Source organism: Jaculus jaculus, chromosome 1 (genome assembly GCF_020740685.1).
Source record: "Jaculus jaculus isolate mJacJac1 chromosome 1, mJacJac1.mat.Y.cur, whole genome shotgun sequence".
NCBI lineage: Eukaryota > Metazoa > Chordata > Mammalia > Rodentia > Dipodidae > Jaculus > Jaculus jaculus.
Window position 1 is genome coordinate 217,440,891 of NC_059102.1, and position 21,667 is coordinate 217,462,557.

The following is a 21,667-nucleotide window of genomic DNA, read 5'->3' on the forward strand; positions in this document are numbered from 1 at the left end:
GTCTCTGATGGAATAAATGGATTAAACCCCTGATAAATGCACGATATATTGGCATTATTGTGAGGTGGGTAATACTGGGGCCTTATCTTTGAGGCATATATCTTGCCATCATCCCCTTCTATAAACCCTTTTGCTTCCTGGCTCCCATGATGTGAACTGCTCTGCATGGCCCACCATGAAACTGAGTCAAAGTAGACCTTTCCACATTTTAAACTATGTCAGATCAGACCTTGTGTTACAGTGATGTGAATGCAACTAATATATTATGTGACTTCTCCATGTAGCTATTAGAAATACCAAAGATTTTATTCTCCTTCTTGTGGGTTGTTTACTCTTGGAATCAACCACTAGGCCACAAGGAAGCCAGGTAGCTATATGGAAAGATCACATGTAGTAGTAATACCTCATCACCACTTAGGGTCCCTGCTAGCAGCCATATCAATGGTCCATATATACTTCCAGCCCTCTAGTCTTTAGTCTGTGGGCTTTCTTTGCTGATGCTACATTCAGCAGAGAAAAGCATTGCCTTCCAAGCTCTGTCCACATTACAGAACTGTGACATGACCAAATGATTATTGCTGTGTCTTTTGCCACTTAAGGTCTGAAGTTGTCTATTACACAGAAGACCACTGACACACACATACTCACTTCAGTGTAAGGGATATGTAGACCAAACAGAAATCCCCCCCCCAAAGAAGTTACTATTTATGGAGAAGAGTTTCACTTGGGAAGCAGGGGATGGTTGCATCTCCTATAGAACAATCTAGCGTAGGTTATGATCATCAGTGGTTGCTAAAACCATGAGGTTAAGGCTGAAGATATCTCAGATGGATTGCATTGACATCATCAGAACCCACAGACTCATCTCAATGAATTAGTTATGGTTCTCACGAAGTGATGTAGGAATTTACATGCAGAATTGCCTACAATGGATTTTTGTCTGAAGAGCTCAAACCTACATCTACCTACTTAGACCCACAGATTGAACTAGTGCAGCAGCTACAATAAGGCACTTGATAATGATATCACAAGAAGATAAACAGCCAATCCTAATGCACAAGACATTTTCAAGACAAATATCCCTGTTTCCTCAATGAATAAATGGTGAATAAATAATACATAGCCAACGTAGGGGAAATCCAGTATAGGTGAAATGAGACTAAGGGGCACAAGCAAATGCGGCATGTAGGATTTGTTTGAATGCTAATTCAAAGAACACAACTGTCCAGCAACTTTTTAAAAAATATTTAATATTTTTTGTTTATTTCTATTTACTTATTTGAAAGTGACAGACAGAGAAAGAGGCAGAGAGAATGGGCATGCCAGGGCCTCCAGCCACTGCAAATGAACTCCCCTAACCATAGACAGAAAACATCAGGTCCTATAGGTTCCTGAGTACACATCAGGTGGAGAAAGAAAAGGAATTTGCCAAGAAGAGGAGCTTCTTTGAGAACAGAAGGGTGCCTGAATGTCCACTATGCCAATCATTACAAGACAGGTTTAAAATAAAAGCACTAGCCTTGACCAAAAAAAAAAAAAAAAAAAACCAACTCACAAAGACAGAGACGGAGAGAACCGCTAGAATCCAGAATAATGAAAGAGCAAATAAGAAGCACAAGTCCTGGAAACGATAGTGAAAGCAAAAAAAGAATTAGGATGACCATCCAAGAATGAAGATGTGCAAAGGTGACATCAGCATCAGAATAAGGGAGGTCCAGATGAAATCATGGGATCCTGTTTCCCAGATGCAGTTGGCTGTAGTGACTAATTGGCAGGGTATACGTGGCCACTAGGACTCACTTGTGTCCATGTTCTTAGATTTAAGTATTCTCAAGCAGCTCTAAGAATATTGTGTCTCCTTAGGTGTCTTCAGTCCAGGAGATGAAAAGACTCAACATCTTGCTGACATGAAGAGTGGTGAAGATTATGTTAGCCACCAGCAGAGGGCAGTGATGGACCAGATATTTCTGAGGCCCAAGTTGGGTGGTTGCTCAGCTAGGCAGAGGGTGATCAGCTTCAGAATCTAACCTGTATCCCTTGCAATCCTTCTAACTTCCCTGTTCTTTCCTAAGTAAAGCAGATATGTAATAATGCTTGTTTTATCTTAAAGGTGAGTTGAAAGTTTTCCATAGAAGATGGGCTGTAAAATACCATGTAAAAAATATACATCTTGAGGCTAGAGAGATGGCACAAATGCACAAAATGGCACATGATTCTGGAGTTCATTTGCAATGGCAGGATGCCCTGGCATAGCCATTCTATATTCTCTCTCTCTCTCTTAAAAAAATTTTATTTGTGGGCTGGAGAGATGGCTTAGCGGTTAAGCGCTTGCCTGTGAAACCTAATGACCCCGGTTCGAGGCTGAACTCCCCAGGTCCCACGTTAGCCAGATGCACAAGGGGGCACACACATCTGGAATTCGTTTGCAGTGGCTGGATGCCCTGGCGTGCCCATTCTCTCTCCTTATCTCTATCTGCCTCTTTCTCTGTCTGTCGCTCTCAAATAAATAAATAAAAATATTTTTTAAAAAAGTTATTTGTGTGTGGGAGGGTGTGTGTGTGTAAAACCTTGACCCATCTCTAAAAAGTGTACATTGTTCAATAGGTTTGTGCTTTAAAGGAGATGTCTACTAGTGTAACATTCATCAAAGGCTCTAGGCACCCAATCATTTAGCCCTGCCAAAACCAAAAGCAATGATGGAAATTTTTCAAACAAGGAAATGAGTATGTGTTATAAATCAGCTTCACCTTGTAGGGATGAACATCCAAATCAGACACAGCTTATAGGAGGAAGGGTTTATTTCAGCTTACAGATCCAAAGGGAAGTTCCATCAATGGTAAGAGAAGCTGGTGCTCATTCATAAATCCAAGCAGACACCACCAAACAGCCAGCATCACAAACAAGCACAAAACCAGCAGCAAAAAAGCAGGGACCCAGGCAAAACTCAGACCATTCTACATACCTTTGGGATATAAATCAGATCTTCCCCCAGTGACACCTTAGGGCTGGACTCCAGGTTCCACCCAATGTGACACCTTCTCCAGCCAGGCAGCTGGAAATACAACACCTGAGTCTATTGGGACATATATTAAAACAACCACAGGCTGGCACTGGAGCCTAGTATGTGCAAGGCCCTTGGTTTCCCTCAGCACTTTATAAAAAGTGAAAAAAGGAATAGCAGCATTGCACATAGTGAGACTGAAGCTCGAGACATTTAGTTGGTGTGTGAAGTTCTGTCTCCAGAATGACAGTGATAGAACTACAAAGTTTGACCTGTTGGCCTCCAAATGTGGCTCAGGAGGCCACTGATAGCTCTTGAATTCTTGCTAGTTCTCATTCTACCTGGTGCTGCTATTTTAACTTAACAAAGTCCCTCTTCCAAAAGTCTCTACTACTTGAACTGGGAAACTATCAATATGTCAAAAATGTACTTTTCACACATAGCAAAGTGATGAACTTCATTTACCCATGAAGCACGCACGATGTCTTCAAACACAGTTCATGTATACTAAGAGCACCCAAGAAGCATGATATACCCAAATCATTAAGCTAGGTAGAGTGTCTACTCCAAGTGATCCTTGCTAATGATCGTTGGTTGAGACATCTCAAGCTATGGCTACAGGGATGAAAGTTGCCTCAGGGATGTTGTTAACACCTGTGATTAGAGAGACTGGCCTCAAATTGGCCATGTAGACAAGAGTGACCTCAAACTTCTGATCCTCCTGTCTCTATCACTTCAGTTTGGGGTTTATAGGTGTACAGTCCATGCCAGTATCTAAAGTGCTAAGGATCAAACACAGATCTTAATGCATGCTAGGCAAGCATTCTAACTAAGCTACAACTTTAGCCTTCCTGTCTCTACCACTTCAGTTTTGGGTTTATAGGCGTACAGCTCCATGCCAGTATCTAAAGTGCTAAGGATCAAACACAGATCTTAATGCATGCTAGGCAAGCATTCTAACTAAGCTACAACTTTAGCCCCTGGCTTTACTTTTGTTATGCTCTGCCCAAGGCAGTGAACTCAGTCAGGCCAGCACTGTACCCTCCCCAGACAATCTAGCAGTGGAGAAAAACCCCAGCAATGTGACAAAAATGAATTTCTTTTAAAAATACATAGGATGCAGCAACAGTTGTCTATGTATATGCAAAAATATTATAGGCTAAATGATCTGTAGACTTTTGCTTTGAAGATGTAGTGCAAAGTTTCCACATAATCCTCCAAACTCAAAGGACAACAAAATCATCAAAAATATATGAGCAGTGCCTTTTTTTTCCTCTGAAATTGAAACCCTTCAAAATTCTCAAGGAACTGGACAATTTCTTGTCTCATTTATAAAAAGTAGTAAATCCAAGATTGAACACTGTTCTGGTCATGCTTACCTGGACATTAGGAACACTAGAAAAGGTCATGTCACAGTAAGATGGTAGAATGCTTAAAAATAATAATAACTGAAATGCTGAAAGTTTTATCACATGACTGCTTATGTCCCCTCAAAGTCCTGACTTGCAAGAAAATATTGAGAGGTAGAGCTGTGTTTATAAGTAGGATTAGCATTATTTGTAAAAAAGAAAACTCTCTTCCTCCTTTCTACTGTTTGAGGTTGGAATGATAAGACTGTTTGTAGGGATAACTATCTTCACCAGACCATGAGTTTGCTTCCCCTTCATCATGGATTTCCCAGCTTTATAAATTGTGAGGGATAAATTTCTGTTGATTAATAAGCAATAAAAAAGTTTTAAAGATTTTTTTTCCTTATCCAAAAAGGAAGGGAGAATTTAAGTAACTACTATTAATTTTCACAGCTAAGCACCTGGTTTTGCTTGTTTCCTATGAATTCCTGGCATTGAACATTCATTCAGTACTGATTTGGTGTCTGGTCTCCTTTAGATAGAGATCACCCATTGGCCAACTGACCATCTTCATTGGACATTGCTTAAATCTAAGACCTAACTATGCTGTGTTCTTCATTGAATTAAACTATCCATACTTTCTGCTGACTCCTGCCATAGGCCTGGCAGCTAGACAACTCAAGAAGTCCTTCTATATCATGAGGAGAACTGTCCCAGGCAAATTTATGGAAAGATGATAGGAGGATCCTCACCCAATTGAGGGATAGAAACCTGATTTTTGCCAGACTTTGGTCACCCTTTCTATTAGCATGAGGAACACAGCCAACCTAATGTTCCTGATGAGGGGACAATAGTTCAGCTTAGCAAGTAAAGAAGCTGGAAACTACTACAGCAGAAGATCAAAGGTGGAGATCAAGACAAAGGTGTTGGCTGAATTTTATGTATGGAAGTATAAGTGCCCCAAATAAGAAATTTCTCCTTACAAACATCTACCATTCTTTGAGAAGACACTAAAGAATTCAATAAAATGGTACAGTATTTTTCAACAGTATATTTCAAAAAGATTCTTTTTCACATGCAGTAATGAACTCAGCTCTTTTCCAACTTTGCACAGGGGAGATGGATTCTACTGCCTTGAAACTTCTTTAACTTCCTTTCTTCAGTGCCAAGGATTGAACCTAGGGCTTTGTGCATGATATGCAAGGGTTCTATCACTGAGCTAATACCCAGGTCTTCTTTGAGCTTTGATAAGAAAGAACTTTCCAAAAAAGTGAGTGTTTAAAGCAAAAGTCACAAATTTTTAATTCTGTTCCTATGCAGAAAAACTATTGTTTTTCTTTTCTCATATTTTCATTGCTAAAGAATTATATCAAGCTTTCAGATCCTGAAAAAAAATAAAAGTACCTTTTCATATATCCAATGACCTTAAATGTGAATGTCTCCAATAAAAAAAGAAAAAAACTGTCCTTTTTTAAAAAGCATTTTGGGTTATTTTTGTTACAGTCCTTACATTTCACACTATAATCAAAGCCTGCTATCTTCATCTTGCAATATTTGTGACTCAGACTCTAATCACAACTGTGTCTGGCACATACATCAGTAGTTGTTTTAAAGAAATGCAAATCATGATCTTTTTCTTTTGACTTAATCTTGCATAGTTCATTTGAGATCACTTCTTTACCATATCAAAATCTCCCTTTGATAAATTAAGAATATAAAATGTATTTCCCTATAAATTTCAATTTGTAAGTTGGGGACTTTGCATAATGCATTGTTAGTTCTTCATATCTCTTGGTTAAAAAGCAGCTGCTTGAAAGTGCACTGCTCTAAACAGAGTCTGACTTAAACCTTAGACTCTCAAATGCTCAAGTAAAGCCCCTAAGAGGAGTCCGAGGTGTGGTAATTTGACTGGCTTAGTGTCCTCTTGCTGCCTGACTCTGAACTGGATATATAAAGATACTTCTGAGAGCCATGTCAATTTAAGGTGACATGTATATATGATCAGTCTCTATAAAGCATGAGCTAGTTAACCTGAGGTCACAGATTTCAGAACTTTTGGAGCCTTTCCACAGTTGGACTCTTTTCAGAATAAAATGAAACCCTACATTATTGTCCCCTTTGGCAACATAGCATTTTATCCTTTAGAGATGCTTAATGTTATATTTGTGGGTGATAGTTGATTGCAGGAGATAATATGCCTGGAATTGTGGAGCACTGGATACCTCCACATGCTTAGCTGGCTGACTGTCTCAGAATCATCCTTGGCCTCTGAGGTGATTGCTATTCAGCACTCTGTGGACTGTGCTGGCAGTAGATGCTGTGCTGAGAGTATGTGAATGTGTGAATGCTGGACCCAAATACCTCTGCTCTGGTGTTCTGGTCCTTACAGGCTACATGACCCCAACCCATTCAGCCTTTGTCCCTCAGGTTATGAATGTCACCCCTTCAGAATCTACATCAGCTTCTGATATGCCCAGAGATGCTTCAGATAAAGTACTTCCTGGGGTAATCCATTGGGATTTCCCTTCCTGGCTGGATATTCCCTGGGATTCAGACTATTTTTGAGGGTGGAACCTTCACTGACTTCCTAAAAGCATGCACAGTGATGAAGGGAGCACCCCATTTTTTGTGGGTTATGTTCCAAGACCCCCATTGGATGCTTACAATCATACACACCTCCAGCCTTCAAGATTAATATCACTTTCTGAAGATGATTATATATTAGGGATTAAGAAAGCTTTGATATGCAGTTATGTACTACATAATGATATTTTGATCAATGATGGACTAAATATATGTTGGTGATTCCATTAGATCATGTCACATGAGATTCCACAGCTTACTGAGTTTGTGGAAGTACACTCTGATGTTCACACAATTATGAAATTGCATAAAAAGTCATTTTTAGGGCATATTCCAAGATAGGTGATGCATGGCTGTAACAGAGAAATTCCTCACTGGCTATAGAATGTGATTATAGTGTGATAGAACCAACCATGCATTTTCTGCATGAATAATTTGGATACATGAAGAAAATGACACAAAACAACCCAAGTTTTCTTGAAATCAACATGTTTTATATTCCGAAGTACAAATGTAACCACCAGATGTAATAATTTTTTTAGATGTAATATTGCACCAAAAAAAGCAGTATATTCAAGGGAAGGAGATGACAGCTCAGGTCTCCCTTGTTCTACCTGCACTTTCAATCCACACACCTTATATCTAAGAGTTGTGCCTAGGGAAAATTCTCAACCAGTTTTCACCTAATGCATATCAAATGCAGAGAGTTATTCTTGTATCCCCTCAAGTTACAGTTGGAGGATGAGACCAGGAGCAAATCCTTTCATGTCTGAGATATATGTGACACCCATCTCACAAGTGCACAGTATGCACACAGTTCTTGTGGCTTCTCACATTATCAGTGTTTACTAACATTAGGATCTCTGCCTATGCAATCAGTGTGAATTTCTTGAAAAAGTTCTTGTGGGTTTCTCCATCTTTTGCAGCATGCCCAGAGCTGAAGGAGGTAGGTCCCTTCTGGACACACCCTTCTCCTGCTCTTTTTATTTCTCCCCTGGAGCAGGGGAATAAAGGGGACAATGGCTCCCTGTGTCACTTCACCATGGAAAATTTCAGCTTTCTTCACACCTTGGTAAGTAGCTTCTAATTAAATCACATCATGTGCTTATTACCAAGACTTTGATGGAGTCCAGCTCTAACTCTCCTGAGTAGTGCTAGCCTAGAGAGTTCCCCCCTTTTTTTTACAAGGCAAGCAAATCAGTTTCTGATTTTTATCCTTGTGATGAAAAGCAAACATCTGTATTTTGTCCTCATCAGAAACACCACATTCCCTTCCCTTCATCTTCTGTACACACTGTCATCTCTGTCTGAAGTGCCTAGGTCACCTATCTGTGAGAACCTAGCTCCTCTGAGGAGCTTTCCCTCTCCCTTCCAGACTGGCTGCTCCTGCTTCTGGGCTCTGTAGTAATTCACATGCACTTCCTTGTGTGCATCTCCAGTTCTATTACTGTGAATAGGAAAATATAAGGATGCTTTTCATAGCAACAAATTCAGGGCATTAGCTTGTGCTTGTATTAGAGGTAAACAACAAATAATTTTTAGCATAAGTATACCCCATGGAATATTTGGAATATATTTACAGTAAAAATATATATATTGTTTATCTGGAAGTTCTATGTTTTTTCTTTTCTTTCGTTCTTCCCTTTATCTTTTTTTTTAATGTTTTTTTTTATTAACATTTTCTTTTTTTTAAATTTATTTATTTATTTATTTATTTATTTATTTATTTTGAGAGTGACAGACACAGAGAGAAAGACAGATAGAGGGAGAGAGAGAGAATGGGCACGCCAGGGCTTCCAGCCTCTGCAAACGAACTCCAGACGAGTGTGCCCCCTTGTGCATCTGGCTAACGTGGGACCTGGGGAACTGAGCCTCGAACCGGGGTCCTTAGGCTTCACAGGCAAGTGCTTAACTGCTAAGCCATCTCTCCAGCCCTTTATTAACGTTTTCCATGATTATAAAATATATCCCATAGTAATTCCCTCCCTCCCCACCCCCACACTTTCCCATTTGAAGTTCCATTCTCCATCATATTACCTCCCCATTACAATCATTGTAATTACATATATACAATATCAACCTATTAAGTATCCTCCTCCTATCTTTTGATGACTCAAAGGTCCAAACAGTGTGACAATGGTGTCCTAACAACAGTTCTCTGGCTACTTCACAGCATGACAGAGAAGCAGAAAGTGAGTGGGGCCATATGCAGTTGATTCAACCATGTATGGAGGGTTACCATTTTTTTTTTTTTTTTTTCATTTTCTAAGGTAGGGTCTCACTCTAGCTCAGGCTGACCTGGAATTCACTATGTATTCTCAGGGTGGCTTCGAACTTTCGGCAATCCTCCTACCTCTGCTTCCCAATTGCTGGGATTAAAGGCGTACGCCACCACGCCTGGCTGGTGGGTTACCTTATAACAACTTGTTCTGATGAAAACTAAATGGTCCTGTGAGAACAACATTGTTCCTTTCCAAGTATTTCCATGGGCTATTTGCCTCCCATGCCTTTCCATCACTTCCAAACATGACCTCACTGGAGACCAAACATCAAACATACAGAATTTAAGGGATAAACCCTTCCCAAACCATAGCATGCATGTGGTGTAAATATGTTTTCAACAGAAAAAGAAAAAAGGCAAGATGGATGTTGTAGTCAGGTTCACATTGCTGTTAGAAATCACCCAACCAAAAGCAGCTTTTGGGAAAAAAGAGTTCATTTTGGCTTACAGACTGGAGAGGAAGCTCCATCATGGCAGTGGAAAGTGATGGCACGAGCAGAGGGGTGGACATCACTTCCTAGCCAACATTAGGTACAGGAGAGTGTGCCAAACACTGGCAAGGGGAAACTGGCTATAATACCCATAAGCCTGGCCCCAGAAATACACTGCCTCTAGGAGGCATTAATTCCCAAATCTCCATCAGCTGGGAACCTAGCATTTAGAACACCTAAGTTTATGGGGGACACCTGAATCAAACCACCATATTCTGCCCCTGACCCCCATAAACTGGAACCATCAATGAAGTAACATGCAATGCATTCAGTCCAACTTTATTTTTTATTTTTATTTATTTTATTACTTTTTTATTAATTAGTTTTGTACTCAGCGAATACAGTCAGTTTGGTACCCTTATTAGGCTTATCCATGACATACCCCTCCCCTTGGCCCATCCTTGTTGAGGTATATGAGTCATGCATTCTGGAGTTAGCCCACAGTTATGGGTAGAATAAATGTCTTTGCATATCATAACCCAACATGTGGCTCTGACATTATTTCTTCCCCCTCTTCCACAAAATTTCCCTGAGCCATGTTGGGTTCATTTTTGGTCTGCTTCAGTGATGAGGTGTTGGGGGCTTCTGGGTCTCTGGATCTCTGATTTGGTAGGAGTTGATTTTTCTCTGTGTTGATCTCCTTCACCCTTGTACTGCTACCCAGTTCACCTAGAAAACAGCACCCTTGCTTGTTTTGCCAGTTGTTCTTAGTTTCAGCAGGGGCAATTTTGAGGTATGATGGGTGGCTCTCTCCTTAGGATCTACATCTATCTGAAAAAGAGAAGCAGATTCTCCAATGGAGAGTAACTTAGCACCAGACAAATGAGGTAACCCTTACTTTTTAAACAGAGAATTTAATAGGTGTAGGCCCTCTTGTATCCCACAATTGATGGTAGCTTGATAATGGAGAGCAGGCTTATGTTTAGATATGGTTTTGACTTGTTTCCTGCCACAGCCAGCAGGGAGTAGAACAAGGACTCGAGGGGAAGTTAACCTGATTGGGGGAAGGTAAACAGACCCAAGAAGGAGACCAAGCTAGGTATTTGTCAAGGTCTCAAAGTTTATTTTTACACATAGGTTTTTATAGGGTTGTAGGGGGAAGGAGTCATAATCAGGCCAGAGATCACAGGGTTACCGGCTAAATGCAATTTCTTTGTTTCTTCATCAATTACTGGCAGCACCAGGAGAGGCTATCACCCAGGTGTATCAGCTTCTTCATTTCTGGTAATAGATCATTAGATGAGGAAATAGAAACTTAACTTGCTATATGGCTGTTTCTGTCAACATTGCCGAGGCTTGGTTCATAGCTCCCAACATCTCTTCCCTTCTTTTATACAAAAAGAGGGGAAGGCCCAATTTGCAGCCTTGGGCATTAACCAACTGGGGGAACAGGGACCCAACTCCTCCTGTGGGATGTCTTTTTCCCACAATCTTTGGCCCTTGGTACCTTTTGGGGAAGGGAGGCAGAGCCTATGTATCCAGAAAGCTAGGCACAGCCTTAGTGATAACAGTTATGGTACCACCCTTCATGTAAGTCAGGTTTTTCTCTCAGGGAATTCAGAAGGGGTCAGAAAGGGACCTTCCCTTGCAGTGCTTTGCCTCGCACCCATGTTGGTGACCATATTGCACCCACTTTATTGTGAGCTGATATGCAGCTTCTGTAGGAGGGGTAGCTATTTCACTATGGCAGGTAGACTGCAGCAATAGCAGAGGTATAGAGGACAATAGTATAGTAAATAAGTACAGAATCTATATAGTATAGTAAATGAGTACAGAATGTGAGATCAAGGGAGAGTGACAGCTGCAGGTGGTAGGTCTTCAGTGGCAACACCTCGATCCACCAGCTCCAGTCTGTGATAATGAACCTGCAAAGGCTGCATCTTAATGGCATCAATCTGTAGACATATAAAAGACATGATTTTATTTATAATAATAGGTCTGATTGTGAGTAGGAGGATTAAAATAAGTAGAGGTCCTTCCAGCTTTGTCCTGTTAGGAAAAAAGGAGAGTTTCTCAGGGAAGTGTTTCTTCCCTGGATATGTGAGATGTCATGGGAGGGTCATCAGCCTGTTTTACAAGTCTCTCTGGCAGCCATCTTGCAGCATTTTCTTTGGTGTCAAACAAGCATACTGATCCTCGGCCCCAAATGAGTACTGGGTCTGGGCCATTCCATTTTAAGGTTAAAGGATCTTTCCACATGGCTTTGGAAAAGGTATTTTTTTGTGTTTGTGTGCCAAAAGTTATCAGCAAAAGTGACTTTCCTTGAGTGTCAAGGCTTAAAAAGTTTAAGACAAACAAAGCATGATGAAGAATGTTTTTTGGGGAGCCTTTTATGGGATATAAATCCCCCATTTTTAACTTTTGGAGGGTATGTTTAATAGTTTGATGGGCTCGCTCAATAATTCCTTGACCCTGGGGATTGTATGGTTTGCCTTTAATATGTTTAATTTGTAATTGATGACAGAAATTTTGGAATGTTTTTCCAGTATATCCAGGACCATTATCAGTATTAATAATTTTGGCTTTCCCATGACACCAAGGGAATTGAGTATATGAGCAATGACATTTTTTGAAGCTTTTCCAGCATGGAGGCAGGCAAAAATGAATCCACTAAAGGTATCCACAGTAAACTGGAGGTACTTAAGATTACCAAATGAGGGAACATGTGTTACATCCATTTGCCAGACCTCATTGGGAATTAAACCTCTAGGATTCATGCCTAAGTGGGGAACAGGTAGAGGTTGACAAAGTTTGTGCATTGTTTGACTATCTGGTGAGCTTGTTTCCTAGTGATTTTAAAAAGAAGACTCAAGGTTAGAGCATTAAGGTGATGTACAGAGTGAGAAGCTTTGGCCTGGGCCATAGGATCGAGCTTAACAAACTGGGTGGCTCTGTCAGTCATAGCATTGCCTGTGCTAGAGGCCCAGGAAGCCCCGAGTGAGCATGAATATGGCCTATATAAAAGGGATGTTGTCAAGAATGTATACATTGCTGAATGGAGGAAAACAGAGGGGTGGCATTTGTGGTGGATTTTATGTATGGCACAGTTTCTAAAAGGGGGATGGATTGAGCAATATAAGCACTATCAGTATACAGATTGAAGGAAGTATTTGGAAGTTGTTGAAAAACCTGTAAAACAGTGAAAAGCTCCACCAGTTGAGCAGAGTGGAATGGGGATTGTAGGGAAGTGGTTTGATTGTCTACAGTGAAGGCTACCACTCCATTAGAGGAGCCATCAGGGACATAGGGACATGGGGAAGAGGTGGGGGAGAGGTTAATGTAAGAAAAACAAATGGCTGAATTCTCAGAAAGTGAAAATGGGACCATGTCCCTTATTTCTTTTTCTGTTTCTTTGTCATTTGCCTATAGAAAGGCTACTGATTTTTGTGCGTTGGTTTTGTATCCTGCTACTTTGCTATAGGAGTTAACAACTTTCACGAGTTTTGAGATGGATTCTCTCTGGTCTCTTATGTATAAAATCAGGTCATCAGTGAATAGAACTAACTTAACATCTTCCTTTCAAAATTGTATCCCTTTTATTTCCTTCTCTTGTCTTATTCTTGAGCTAGGACTTCCAGTACTATATTGAAAAGCAGAGATGAAAGTGGTCAACCTGTCTTGTTCTTGATCTTAACGGGAATTCCTTCAGTCTCTCTCCATTAAGTATCATTTGGGTCTTAGGAACTTTGTAAATTGCCTTTATTATATTAAGATATGAACCAGCCATGCCAATTCTCTCCAATGTTTTGATCATGAAGTGAAGTTGTATCTTGTCCAAGGCCTTTTCTGCATCTATCTAAATGGTCATGTGATTTTTGTGTTTAACCTTTTTTATGTGGTGTATTACATTGACAGATTTCTGTATGTTGAACCACCCCTGTGTTCCTGAAATGATTCCCACTTGGTCAAGGTGGATAATGCTTTTGATGTGTTGTTTGGATCCGGTTTTCGAGGATTTTGTTTAGCATCTTTGCATCCAAGTTCATAAGGGAAATAGGCTGATAGTTTTCTTTTCTTGTGGCATCTCTGCCTGGTTTTGGAATTAGGGTGATATTACCTTCATAAAAGGAGTTGGGTTGGCTTCCATGTTCTCCAATTTTGTGGCACAGTTTGAGGAAGATTGGTTTGAGTTCTTCCATGAAAGTTTCATAGAATTCAGGTGAGAAGCCATCTGGTTCTGGACTCTTCTTTTTGGTGACGTTTTTTATTACTTTTTCAATTCCCATGAGTGTGATAAGTTCTTTGAGGAGATTTATCTGCTCTGAGTTTAGCTTTGATAGATGGTATGTGTCCAGGAATTTGTCCATCTCCTCCACATTATCCAGTTTTGTGGAGTAGAGGTTTTTGAAATGTCCTGATGATTCTCCCAATTTCACTTATGTCTGTTATGATCTCTCCTTTTTCATTTTGAATTTTGTTAATGTGAAGCAACTCTTTCTTTTGCTTGATCAAATTGGGGTTTGTCAATCTTGTTTATTTTTTCAAAGAACCAGCTCTTTGTTTGGTCAATTGTCATAATTGTTTTTTTAGTTTACAATTCATTAATTTCTGCTCTGATTTCAATTATTTCTTTCCCTCTAGAGCTCTTTGGGTTGGATTTTTCTTGCTTTTCCAGTGCCTTTAGGTAGATGGTTAGGTTATTGATTTGGGATCTCTCTGTCTTTTTTATGAAGGTATTGAGTGCTATGAATTTTCCCCCTGAGGACCACCTTCATTGTGTCCCATAAGTTTTGGTACGATGTGTTCTCATTGTCATTCAATTCTAGAAATTTTGAAATTTCATTTTTTATTTCATCCACTATCCATTTCTCATTCAAAAGTGTGCTGTTCAGTTTCCAGGTGTCATTGGGATTCTTGGTGGGTCTTTTGTTGCTAATTTCTGGCAATATAGCATTGTGATCTGATATCATGCAGGGAATTATGTCAATCTTCCTAACTATGGGGATGCAGGCTTTGTGACCTAGTATGTGGTCTCTTTTAGAGAATGTTCCATGGACTGCTGAGAAGAATGTGTAGTCTGTGGGCTTGGGATGGGAAGTTCTGCAGATGTCTGTTAGGTCTAAATGACCTATGGTTTTGTTGAGCTCTCTTACTTCCCTGTTGAGTTTCTGTTTGGATGATCTGTTGATTACTGATAATGGTGTATTGAAGTCCCCAACTATGATGGTGTTGGTGCTTATTTCTTTTTTATTGTCAAGTAGGTTTTGGTTTATGAACTGTGGTCCCCCTGTGTTTGGTGCATAAAGATTTATGATTGTAATATCCTCTTGATGGATTGTTCCCTTGATAAGTAGGAAGTAGCCTGTGTCTTATTTTTTTTTTAATTATTTTTGGTTTGAAGTCTATTTTATCTGTTATTAACATAGCTACACCTGCTTGTTTCTTTTTCCCATTTGCTTGGAATATTGTTTTCTACCCTTTTACCCTGAGGAGGTGTCTGTCTTTAGTGGTGAGGTGGGTTTCTTGAAGGCAACAGATTGAGGGGTCTAATCTTTTGATCCATCCTGTTAGTTTGTGTCTCTTGATGGGTGAATTAAGGCCATTAATATTTAGGGTGATGACTGGGAGATTAGATTTGACCCCTGCCATATTATGATGGTACATGTGGGTTAGTGTTTTCATGGACTTTGGAATTTTTGTGCCTACTCTGAGTTTGGTTATTGTGTTCTGCTTCTTGTAGGCATTTGAGTTTGGTTATTTGTTTCTTCTCTGCGGAGAATTTCCTGAAATACTCTCTGTAGGTTTGGTTTTGTGTTCATATAGTTGTAAATCTGAGTTTTGTTGTGGAAAGCTGGAGCAGTAAGTGAGTGAGTGGTTGGTGCAGGCTAAAGTTCCACATGCAAGAATCAATCGGCATGGAGATTGGCCCTGGTGCGCAAATTGATCAAAGGAGCCTGAGCTCCAATGGGTCAGCAGGCGTAACCTGGCCAAGGTTACTCATGGGCAGTGGTAGCAGGGTGATCACCAATGTGCAGTGATGCAAGTGGAACTATGTTGGCCTGGGACCCGTTTCCTACAGTTAGTGTGGGAGTTTCCTGAAGCTGGGGGTGGGAATGGCAGCTGCTTGGGGGGAGGGGTGGGCTACCCACCCATGAGGGAATCAGCGATTCCCTGTTTTTCCCCCTCTGTGCCCTCTGACTGGAAATCTATTGGAGATTGCTCTTCCCTAAAAGACCCAGTGAACCCTCAATGTCTTGCCTTTCTTTCTTGGGTATCTGTGGCACAGCTAGGCATTCGCCATATTGGCCAGATGTGTCAGTCCAACTCTAAAAGTTCCTTTAGTCTGAGGTCTTTTAACTGAGCCATAATACTAAAAACATTCCCCAAAACTCATAATATCACAGAATAAACATTCACACTGCAAAAGATGGTATTGGGCATAGCAAAAAAAAAAAAAAAAAAAAAAAAAAAAAATTCAACCAGTACAAGAATTAAACAGGGTAAACATCAAACTCTGTAGCTCCAAGTTTTAGTCACTGACAAATCTCCAAGTCCAAAACTCTAACCAGCAAAATGTCTCTAGAGTTCCAATTCTGCCCCCCCAGCTAGGCTATTCACAGTTATGGAAAACTTCACCCAGGGCTAGCAGCTATCCTTGGAAGCCATCTTGTGGTCTTGGCATCTCCACTGCAAGCCATGGTTCATCCTCACAGCTCCATTGGGTCTTCATTCAGGCATCCAGCATACCTGCTTCACACTGCCCATGGCTGTTTCCAAAACACAAGACCATGCTGCAAACTTAATGACCCTCTCTTTCTTGCATTTCTTATACTCTATAATACCAGGTGGTGTGCCAATTTGTTAATCCATGGAGAAATAAAGCAGACTTTGAAGAACAGGACACTCTTTGAGCACTCAGACCACTTCAAAAGAGTCTGCATTCTTCTTGTTGCCCCTGTGGAGGTCAGCTGACCCAATCTCAAAAGTTGTAGTCTCTCATATAATTGCAGTTGAAGGGGCAGAAGTTTCAGCTCAAAGATTTCATTTCTGTACCATATCCCTCTGCTAGCATCAATCCATTTCTATGCAATGCAACCCTGCACAAATTCTCAGGACATGACCATAACAGCAAGCTTCTCACACAAACTGCTTCTAGCCCAGTCCAGACAAAGCCTCTTTTCACCCTCATAAGCAAAACCTCAAGTCCATAGTTCTTACTACATTAAGACCTTGCAATTCTGACCAGAAGAATCCATGAAGTTTTACTTACTTACAACACTGAAAGGTATCTCCCAGGCCAAAGCTTCAATTACTTCTACATTCCTCTTGAAAATCAACTTCAAAAGGCCATAGCCACACAGTCAGGTGTCTAGCAGCAAATGGCACCACTCCTCAGTAATAACATTACTGTTACAGTCAGGTTCACATTGCTGGAAGAAATCGCCCAACCAAGAGAAGCTTTGGGGGAAAAGGGGAGTTTATTTTGGCTTACAGACTTCTGGGAAAGCTCCATCATGGCAGGGGAAAACAATGGCATGAGCAGAAGGTGGACATCATTTCCTAGCTAACAGTAAGTAGACAACAGGAACAGGGGAGTGTGCCAACATTTGCAAGGGAAAACTGGCTATAATACCCATAAGACTGTCCCCAACAATACACTGCCTCCAAGAGGCGTTAATTCCCAAATTTCCATCAGCTTGGAGCCTAACATTCAGAACACCTAAGTTTATGGGAGACACCTGAATCAAACCACCACAATGGATGAACATTTAATATTTGAAATTAAAATATAAGACTGATTGAAAACTAAGTAATAGAAACCTTCAAGATGTGCATGGTTAAATAAAGCATATTTATGATACTTATACAGGTGATAACATAGACGTGAGTCCCCAGAACTCTTGATTGAAGGTCAGCTGGGATGACAGGATATAAATAGTGGTGAGATAACCATGATAATAGTCTTGCTCTGGTAGGGCACACAGTGAAGAGCAGTTCAAGTCTAGTTGAGCAGAAGGCTCAAGGGAGCCTGATTAAAGACGGGTTCAGGCAGAAATCTCTGTGACCATCAATTATAGATAGAATGTACAGAGTCTTTCTTTGCCTGTGTGATTTGGAAACCATCCAGTGCTGAAGTGATGGAAACATGGAGGGTGGCATGGAGCTTGCTAATGTGCTTCTAGCGATGGCATGACAGAATACATTTGAATAAGACTTTACATGATACCTGAAAACCACCTGAGATTTGTATCACATAAAGAAGTCAGGAAATTTTCTTGTAAATCCCTGAGCCATAGCAAAGCTCAGTTTGGCAAGAATAAACCAGAGAGAAATTAAGAAGTGCTGTAGATGTATAAAAATAGATGTGGGTCAGGCTTAAATATGGAGACAAGTTCCTGTGGGCTGTAAAGCTGGTATACCATGTCTTGTTTTGGTCTGTTTTCTCAGCCACCACTTTCACACAGACAAGAAAAATAAATGAGTGATTGAGAGAGAGAGAGAGGCTTGGTACAGAAATATGCTTGAGTCAAGACAGGTTTATACTGCTACAGGTATAGTCTGCCAGCCTTTTTGTATTTGTGGCAGGAAGGTCAGCTCAGCTGTGAGAGAAGATATGGGGTGGATGGACAAGGAATATATATCTTCTTGTTGGCTTTCAGAAAGGCTGCTCTTCCTAGAACACTTCTTTAGGTGCTGGTTGTCTTGCCTTGTTAAAGGATGATAAAAGTTTCTGATATGGAATGCATGCTAGCTGAATCATTGAGCTCCAGGTTCTGTGAGAGACCCTGCCTCACAAAATAAGGGGGAGAGAAGTTGAGGATACCTGATCTACATGCACACATACATGCACACACACATGTGTCCACATACATACAAACACTCATACACACAAAAAAATTAAAGAGTGATTTTTAGAATGTTTTTTGATGAAATATAAGGTTTTCCTTTATGCAATTTCTGTTGTTCAAATTTTCATAATGGTATTTTGTGATTTATCTTTGTTTTTGTTTTAAAAACACAATATTGAAGGATGATGAGACAAGAAGAACCAATGGCACACACAGAGAAAGCCGTTCTGATGGTACATAGCAAGGGAGCTCAGAGAAGAATGTTTCATTCTGGTGTCAACTGATGCTTACTAAAATTGCAGCAATTTTTTGAAGTACTTGCCAATGTTTGTGTTATTTTTACTTTAAAGATGTAACAGATTGCTCCAAAATAAATAATTCAAGTCTAATGTTTCAAAGGAGTCCAAAACACTTCTGGCTTCTCTTCTGGGACTATGCTATACCAAACAAAACCAGCCCTTGCTTCCATATAATACTTCATGAGGAGAGGTGTTTCCTTGCTTTGTTTTCCAAACTTAATTCTGTTTTTCACTATTCAATTCCAAGTGTCATATGTCATATCATTGTTCAGTACTTAAACAATAACTTCTCTTATGTAAGAATGGAGAGGAAAAGGTCCCTGTCAGCTGAATCAGTTGTCTTGTAGAGAAAGGCCTGGTAGGTCTGGGGTAAGAAGCTAAAGTAACTCTCACCAGAATCCACCCAAAGTGGCCCAACCCACAACCAAGTACATGGCATCTCACTGGATTGTTTGCCTTTGTGGCATATAATCTATGAGTGAGAAGCATCCATGATAAGTTTATAAAGCAAACTATGATGATTTATTTACTTCCTAAATAATCATGAATAGCTTTTGACATTAGTAAACAAGAATAAGAGTACTCAAAACAATAAAATGACTGGCCACTGTGTTCCCTCATTCATGTAGGTCGCCACTGTGAGGTCCACCAGATGACCGGGAACTACATGTGGGATCCCAGCACCAACAAGTCATTTGACATTGGTGTCAACAGAGACAGTCTGATGCCTCTCTGGTGGAATGGATCAGAACCTTTGTGGATCACTCTGACCAAAGCCAAAAGGAAGGTCTACATGTACTACTGGCCTGGTGAGTGTGTGGACCTCCAGATCCCCTCCAACTTCCAAATCCAAATACCACGGAGTCTGATCAGGAAAATAATACAGAGTTCTCATTTGAAGACCATGATATAGCTTGAAAATTGGATCATTACTTAAGAACTATATCTTATGGATACATTTTTTAAAACTTTTGCTTTCAAGTAACACAAGACCAGACACAATGTCATTTTGTGATTCCCTTGCTTGAGTAATACTTCTACAGTATATGATGCTTGGTTTTCATGTGCAAAATTTTTGTTATGTAGGCAAGAACAATTTTAGCATTCCCATTGATTTTAATATTTTTTACATTTTTATCTCCCATACAATATTGCAAAAGGGAATTCAAAGCACTCACAACTCTTTGGCAATGCATTAAATAAAGTCCTTCTCTGTTAAGACATACCTGGATCATTAAAAAACAATTATTTAACTTACTGCAATAAAGCTAAGTAGTGATGCAAACTGCCTCAGCTACCATGAAGAGTGGGATGATCTCACCTTGGCATTTAAGTACTTTGCATTAAAACTGAAGGGATTCAGAGTTGACCAGATGGCTCAGTGGATAAACCACTTGCTACACAAGCATGAGTAGCTGAGTTCAGGCCTCCATAATCCACATAAAGTCAGACATGGAAGTGCATGTCCATAAGCCCAGTATGCTTGACAACAGGTGGCAGAGTAGGAGAAATTTTGGAGGCTCAAAGGCCAGTTAGCAAACACAGTGGGAAAACAACCAGAAACCCTGCTTCAAACAGATGGAAAGGTGAGGACCAACGCCCAAAGTTGTCCTCTGATATGTACATGTGTACTATTCCACACACATGAACAAATTCACCTCTCTCTCTCTCTCTCTCTCTCTCTGTCATGTACACATGCACACACACATGAGGTGATTCAGTATTAACAACATAACCAATTTACCACTGTCTTCAAACTGATTCACTCTGCAATAGATAGTATGCAATATGACTTTCCATGCACATGGCTATACACACTTTCCTCCTAGTTTTTGATGCTATAATACTGATGACTACCATTAAGAACGTACATATCAGGGGTGGCCTAGACAAAATCATGCATAAATGAATAGCAGCCTGGTAGGAGATGGAGAGAAGCAGCAAAGAAGAGCTCACTGGCTTGCGTTGGATAACAGATAACACATGAAAGAGCTATGGGTTATAGGGGAGTTGGAGAGAAGAATGAGTAAGCTGTGTCTGACTCAGATGGCTCACACTGATGGTATGGGCCTTCTACAAGAATTTGGATGCTGTCTGGAGGTGGCTACATGGAGAGATGCTTGGGTATTCAAGAGTGTCCCAGCTCTCAAAGGAGCACAGAACACAGACACATGGAGACCACAGAAAAAAATTCCACTGTCAAGCTTGGTAGGACCAGGAAAGCCACCACAGCGCAACAATAGGCTTCCATAGGTAAGCTCATAAATGCCAATGTAGACTCTGCTAGGTCAAAACTGGACAGAAGAACTGGTTTGCTCTACTAGCACAGATAAATTTAAGGGGATCCTGGCATTCTCTCCACAGTCTCCAGACTGCCATAAGACACTTTGGAGCAAAGGAAGACATATTATTTTCTTTTCATATCACTATGAGCAACTATCTGATAGAAACCTTTGAGAAAGAAAGTGTTTATTATTGCTACTGATTTCAAAGACTTGAAGTCCCTTGTCATTTGGCCATATGCATATGAACAGAACATCATGGAGGTGGGAGCAAGTGTCAGAGGACAACTGTTGACATTGTGGTAGACTATGAAACAGAGCAAGGCTAGAACCAGACCAAATTGCGCCACTAACTCGGGAATAAGCATTCAAAGTATGAGTTTGTTTTGGACATTTCAGATTTAAACTATAACAGAAGGATTCAAAACAATTCCCTTATCTCAAATGGCTTAAGTAGTCTTTCAAGAAGTTGGATATTAGGTTAAGGAAGCAAATCAGTACATGGGCCAGTTTAGTGAGGCTTACTCAGAAAGACCAAGTTCATAGCTAAGCCCATTGTAATCACATCTAAAGCAAAAAGGCTGTTGCATTT

At 40.3% G+C, this 21,667-nt stretch overlaps 1 protein-coding gene across 1 annotated transcript in view; it reads left to right on the plus strand.

Moving 5' to 3' along the window:
- Positions 1-21,667, plus strand: part of Enpp6 (ectonucleotide pyrophosphatase/phosphodiesterase 6) — a 158,209-nt gene that overhangs the window by 54,802 nt on the left and 81,740 nt on the right. Inside the window, exon 2 of the mRNA XM_045142485.1 lies at positions 19,423-19,602. Coding sequence (XP_044998420.1) covers positions 19,423-19,602 — 180 coding nt within the window. The remainder of the gene's footprint in view (positions 1-19,422; positions 19,603-21,667) is intronic.